The sequence below is a fragment of the Leucoraja erinacea genome, unplaced genomic scaffold (genome assembly GCF_028641065.1).
Source record: "Leucoraja erinacea ecotype New England unplaced genomic scaffold, Leri_hhj_1 Leri_1261S, whole genome shotgun sequence".
Taxonomy (NCBI): Eukaryota; Metazoa; Chordata; class Chondrichthyes; order Rajiformes; family Rajidae; genus Leucoraja; species Leucoraja erinaceus.
In genome coordinates this window covers 37501-44034 of record NW_026575519.1, presented here as the reverse complement: position 1 = coordinate 44034, position 6534 = coordinate 37501, and the positions used below count along the sequence as shown (strand labels likewise).

The following is a 6534-nucleotide window of genomic DNA, read 5'->3' as shown; positions in this document are numbered from 1 at the left end:
AGGTTAATTGAATTTGTCCCGAGTACGTGTAGGATAGTACTAGTGCACACGGGCATCGCTTCGCCGGGTTGTAGAGTTTTAGAGACTTACAGTAATAGAGTACTTCGAGTCACGGAGACGTGAGGTTTTGGAGACATGGACACATGCGTGTGCGGACGTGAAGGGCGAGAAGCTGAATCAAAGAAGTGGAAGCCAAATAACCGAATGGAAAGAAAGCCGAAACGCCAATTGACCGAAAGGCCGCTCTGCAGAAATGCCAAAAAAGTTAGATAACGGACATGATGTAGCCGGGGTGGGTGGGGTATGTGGCGACACTTCTCAGCGATTGGTCCAGAGCCCCGCATCCATCACATCACTGGCCGATGGAGGTTCATTATACCACACGCCAGACATGACTGGGCACCCTGAACCCGAACACCAAGTTGTAAGCGGCCGAGTGAGCGCATCCCTTGGGACTGTCCCCACTCTCCCACGACCATGGCCGCTCTCCGCCTCGTCTCCCACGTGCGGCCGCACTGTGGCGGGCTGTGCGTCGGCAGCGCCGGGTGGAGGAGAGGTGTGGGACAGGCTGGTCCCTCCGCCCACCTAGAGTGACTGACTGCGATGCACCGCCATTGGCCGCAACCCCCAAACCGAGTGATTCACCCTGACAGACGGCTCGGGGAATTGTCAGCCATTGTCGCATTTAAACCATGAGGGGGGGGGGGGGGGGGGCAAATTCCCTGGCGGGCCGATGAAAATTGTCCCTGCCAACGAGCAATTGTGGCTCCCCCCCCCCCCCCCTTGACAACAAGAATAACTTTTTATTGACTGTTGCCAGCAGGCGGTATTATTGTGGCACACAATCTCCCACGCTCAAAACACCAGCTAATCTGTGCTCTGTTTTAACCGAAGAAGGACACAAAATGGACTTAGTAACTCGGGTCAAGATCATTCTTTAGACCTGATTGGGCTCAGCGGATGGAATGAGACAACTGTCACACCAAAGATGGACACAAAAAGCTTGAGATCTGAAGAATTGTCTCGATCCGAAACGACACCCATTCCTTTTCTCCAGAGTTGCTCCCTGTTCCGCTGAGTTTCTCCAGCTTTTGTGTCCATCATCGGTTAAACACATTGCAGATATCTGGTGTGTTGAGCGTGGGAGCTTGTGTGTGTTATGCGGGCAAACAGACGGTATTACTGTGTTTCAACGGCAAATAAAACTTGCTTCTTGTTGTCATGTGGGAGTGGGAGGAGATAAATGTATTCGTTGTCATGGACACTTGTCATCGGCCCGGTTTGGGGGTTGGAGCCAATGGCGGTCAGTGACTCTCGGTGGGCGGGGGGACCAGCCTGGCCCAGACCTCTGCTCCACTCGGCACACAGCCCGTCACAGTGCTGCCGCACGTGGGAGACGAGGCGGAGGGCGGCCTTGGTCGAGGGCTGTCCCAAGGGATGCGCTCACTCGGCCGCAAACAACTTGGTGTTCGGGTTCACCTATGGCTTATGTGGGAAAATGACCCCCACCCACCCGTCTCCATCGGCCAATGATGTGATGGATGTGGGGGTCTGGACAATTCGCTGACAAGCCCCGCCCCCCGTCGACGTCATGTCCGTTATTTAACTTTTCGGCAGTGCAGCCATTAGGTGAGTTGGCTTATAGGCGACGCACCCTTTCGAGATGGAGACATGTAGTCATGGAGACATGGAGTCATGATGAAATGGAGGCAAGGAGGCAAGGAGGCCTGGAGTCATGTAGACATGGAGTCATGAAGATAAGGAGGCATGGAGGCATGGAACCTTTGAGGCATGGATACATGGAGTCATGAGGACATGAAGACATGGAGTCATGAAGACCTGGAGTCATGACATAACGGTGACATTGAGTCATGGAGTCATGGAGTCATGAAGACATGAAGTAATGGAGACAAGGAGTCATGGAGTCATGGAGTCATGAAGTCATAAAGTAATGGAGACAAGGAGTCATGGAGTCATCGAGTCGTCGCGACGTGGAGACGTGGAGTTATGGAGACCTGCAGATATGGAGACGTGGAGTAATGAAGGCATGGATACATTGAGTCATGGAGTAATGAAGGCATGGATACATTGAGTCATGGAGTCATGTAGTCATGGAGACATTGAGTCATGGAGTCATGTAGTAATGGAGACATGGATACATGGAGACATGGAATAATGATACATGGAGAAATGGATTCTTGGAGGTCATGGACTCATAGAGATATGGAGACATGGAGAAATGAAGACATGGAGACATGAAAACATGGAGGCATGAAGATATGGCGACATGGATTCACAGTCATGGAAACATGGAGACATGGGGACATGGAGTCTTGGATTATTGGAGTCATGGGGCCATGGAGACTTGGAGACATGGAGGTAGTCACCTTAAACCTATGTCCTCTGGTTCTCGATTCCCCTACTGGGAAGACTCAATGCGTCTACCTGTTCTATTCTCACAATTGTATACACCTCTATAAGATCAACTCTCATGCTCCTGCGCATCAAGGAATAGAGTCCCAGCATGCTCAACCACTCCCTCAGGCCCTCAAGTCCTGGCAACATCATCATAAAACTTCTCTGCACCCTTTCCAACTTCACAACATCTTTCCTAGAACATGATGCCCAACACTGAACACACAAATATAAATGCAGCCTCACCATTCATATCTATTGCAACGTGACCTCACAATTTCTATCGTCAACCTGACTGATGAATACCATTGTGCCAAATGCCCTTTTGACCACCTATCTACATGTGATGCCACTTTCAAGGATTTATGTGCATGCTCTCTTAGATATCTCTGCTCTACAACATTCCCCAGGTCCCTACCATTCACTGTGCAGGTCCTGTCCATGTTAAAGGTCCGAAATTGCAACACCTCACATCTCTCCATATTAAATTCCATCAACCATTCCTCAGCCCACCTGTCCAACTGATCAAGATCCTGCTGTAATTTTTAACAACCATCTTCACTATCTATAATGCCACCGACTTCAGAGTCATCATGGTAAAGTCATCATGACTGTAGTGTCATGAGTTTAGAGCTGTGATGATACTTGGTATCATATTCGGAACGGACTTTATGGACTGAAGGGCCAATTCCTGTGCTGTACTGTTCTACAATACAAGGTGGGAACATGTTACATACCTGTGACAATGATTCGAAGTGGTTCACCGACGGGGGACTTTATCCATCGACCGTTGATTTGAGTCAGGAAAAAGCACGCATAGTTTCCCACGGTGCTTCTGTTGATTTCTACCATGTGATAGGTGAAATGGCTTTGCACTTCTGTGCTGTTAGTAAGAGGCATGGAATCTTTCATCAATAGGAACAGCCCAGCCTCGCCCAGTCTCCCAACTCTGCACGTCATTGTAATTCTTTCCCCAGGGAAGTAAACTAGATGATCTGGACTCTTGGAGATGATGGGACGAGAAGGTGGATCTGAAACAAAAACGAGGTTGAGACGGAGGTTGAGGTAAGACTTAGACAATAGGCGCAGGAGTAGGCCATTGGGCCCTTCGAGCAAGCAGCGCCATTTAATGCGATAATGGCTGATCATCCCCCAATCAGTACCCATCTCCTGCCTTGTCCTCATATCCCCTGACTCCGCTATTTTAAGTGTCCTATCTAGCTCTCTCTTGAAAGTATCTGGGGAACCTGCCTCCACCGCTCTTTGAGGCAGATAATTCCACAGACCCACCACTCTGTGTGAAAAAGTATTTCCTCGTCTCCGTTCTAAATGGCTTACTCCTTATTCTTAATCTGGGGCCCCTGGTTCTGGACTCACCCAACATCGGGAACATGCTTCCTGCCTCCAGCGTGTCCAAGCCCTTAATAATATTTTATGTTTCAGTGAGATCTCCTCTCATCCTTCTAAACTCCAGAATGTACAAGCTCAGCTGCTCAATTCCCTCGACATATGGCAGTCCTGCCATCCCGGGAATTAACCTTGTAAACCTACCCTGCACTCTCATAATAATTTCCTTCCTCAAATTAGGGGCCCAAAATTGCACACAATACCCAGGGTGTGGTCTCAGTAGTGCTCTGTACATCTGCAGAATTACCTCTTTGCTCCAATATTCGATTCCTGCTGTTATAAAAGGCAACATGCCATTCGCTTTCTTCACTGCCTGCTGAACCTGCATGCTTACTTTCATAGACTTCCCCTTTTCCCCACTTGACGCCATTTAGATAGTAATCTGCCTTCCTGTTTTTGCCAGAAAAGTGGATAACCTCACATTTATCCGCATTAAACGTCATCTGCCATGCATCTGTCCACTCCCCCAAACAGTTCAAGTCACCTTGCATTCCCATAGCATCCTCCTCACAGTTCACACTGCCACCCAGTTTTGTGTCATCTGCACATTTGCTAATGTTATTTGAATCCCTTCATCCAAATCATTGATGTATGTTGTAAATAGCTGCGGTCCCAGAACTGAGCCTTGCGGTACCCCACTAGTCACTGCCTGCCATTCTGAAAGGGACCCGCTATTCCCTACCCGCCCTCGGGCTCCTCCTCCTCCCTTTTTCCTTCCTCCCCCCCACCCCCCCCCCCCCCCCCCCCCCCCCCCCCCCCCCCCCCCCCCCCCCCCCCCCCCCCCCCCCCCCTATCAGTCTGAAGAAGGGTTTCGGCCCGAAACGTTGCCTATTTCCTTCGCCCAATAGATGCTGCTGCACCCGCTGAGTTTCTCCAGCATTTTGTGTACCTCCGCTATTCCCAACTCTTTGTTTACTGTCTGCCAACCACTTCTCTATCTATATCAGCACTCTACCCCTAATACCATGTGCCTAATTTTACCCACTAATCTCTATGAGGGACCTTATCAAATGCTTTCTGAAAGTCAGGTATACTAGATCTACTGGTTCTTCATTGTCCATTTTCCTAGTTATATAGTCAAACAATACCTGAAGATTAGTCAAGCATGATTTCCCCTTCGTAAATCCATGCAGACTCAGACCGATCCTGTTACGTTTATCCAAATGTGCTGCTATCTCATCTTTTATGATTGAATCCAGCATCTTCCCCACCAACGATATCATGCGGTCTGGTCTATAATTCCCTGTTTTCTCTCTCCCGCCTTTCTTAAAAAAGTAGGATAACTTTAGCTACCCTCCAATCCACAGGAACTGATCCTGAGTCTATAGAACATTGGAAAATTATCAACAATGCATCCACGATTTCTAGAGCCACTTCTTAAGTACCCTGGGACTTGATTGAAGTGTACACAATTATGCGGCATAGATTGGGTAGACAGTCAGAACCTTGTTCCCAGGGAGAGAGTGCAGAAGAGCTTTACCAGAACGTGGCCTCGATTTAAGGGGTTCAGCTACAGGGAGAGGTTGGAGAGGGTGAAGAGATGGTTTACCAGAAGGCTGCCTGGAATAGTGGGTGTCAGCTGCAGAGAGAGAGATGGACAAGACTCGGATTGTTTTCTCTGGAACATCGGAGATTGAGGGGTGACCTGACAGAACACTAGTTTAGTTTAATTCAGTTTACAAGATATAATACGGAAACAGGCCTTTCGGCCCAGCAGGTCCCCGCCAACCAGCGATCACTCATACACCTGTTTACTTTAGTTTAGTTTAGTTTAGAGATACAGCGTTGAAATGATCCTTCGACACAATGAATCTGCGCTGACCATGGATCGCCATTCAGACATTATTAGTTTAATTTAGTTTAGAGATAGTGTGGAAATGGGCCTTTTGGCCAGCGAGTCCTTCCCGACCAGCGATTCCCGTACACAGCAGGCAAATTTAACAATGTTATTGAATCCAATTAACCAACAAACCTGTATGTCTTTGGAGTGTGGTTGAAAAACCGGAGATCCCGTAGAACAGCCACGCAGGTTACAGGGTGCACATACAAACTCTGTTCTGAAACCCAGGTATCTGGCATAGTACGGCAGAACATCTACCTCAGCGCCACCGTGTTGCCTTGGTGTTGGACATTTCCACCCTGAGCGGAAAAGAATCTAACTGTCTACGCTATCTATGCCTGTCTCGGATAGACACAAAAAGCTGCAGTAATTCATTATGTCAGTCAGCATGATAGAAAAGACTGTGCTTGTATTCACATGAGTTTAGAAAGGTCGGGGGGGGGGGGGGGGGGTTATAGAAACATATAAAAGTATAAAAGGACTGGGCAAGCTAGATGCAGGAAAAAATGTTGCCAATGTTGGGCGAGTCCAGAACCAAGGGCCACAGTTCTAGAATAAAGGGCAGGCAATTTAAGACAGTGAGAAAAAACTCTTCAGCCAGAGAGTTGTGAATTCAGCGACAGCCTCATCCGTGACAACGGTGAGTCGGCCTATAGGAAGGAGGTCCAGCTCCTAGCAGCATGGTGCGCTGACAACAAACCTGACCCTTAACTCCAAGAAGACCAATACCATTGTGGACTACAGAAGGTCTAGGAATGGCACGCACACCCCCATCCATGTTAACGGGACGGAGGTGGAACCTGTTTCCAGCTTTAGGTTTTTTGGGGGCTCAACATCTCCGATGACCTCTCTTGGACCCACAATACCTCAAC

The 6534-nt window shown here is 48.7% G+C and overlaps 1 protein-coding gene across 1 annotated transcript in view; it reads right to left on the bottom strand.

The window, feature by feature from the left end:
- Nucleotides 1–2098: 2098 nt before the first annotated feature.
- LOC129715578 (immunoglobulin superfamily member 1-like) overlaps nucleotides 2099–6534 on the bottom strand; it is a 24814-nt gene continuing 20378 nt past the window's right edge. Inside the window, exon 7 of the mRNA XM_055665449.1 lies at nucleotides 2099–3446. Within this exon, the coding sequence (XP_055521424.1) occupies nucleotides 3145–3446 (302 nt within the window). The 3' untranslated portion in view covers nucleotides 2099–3144. The remainder of the gene's footprint in view (nucleotides 3447–6534) is intronic.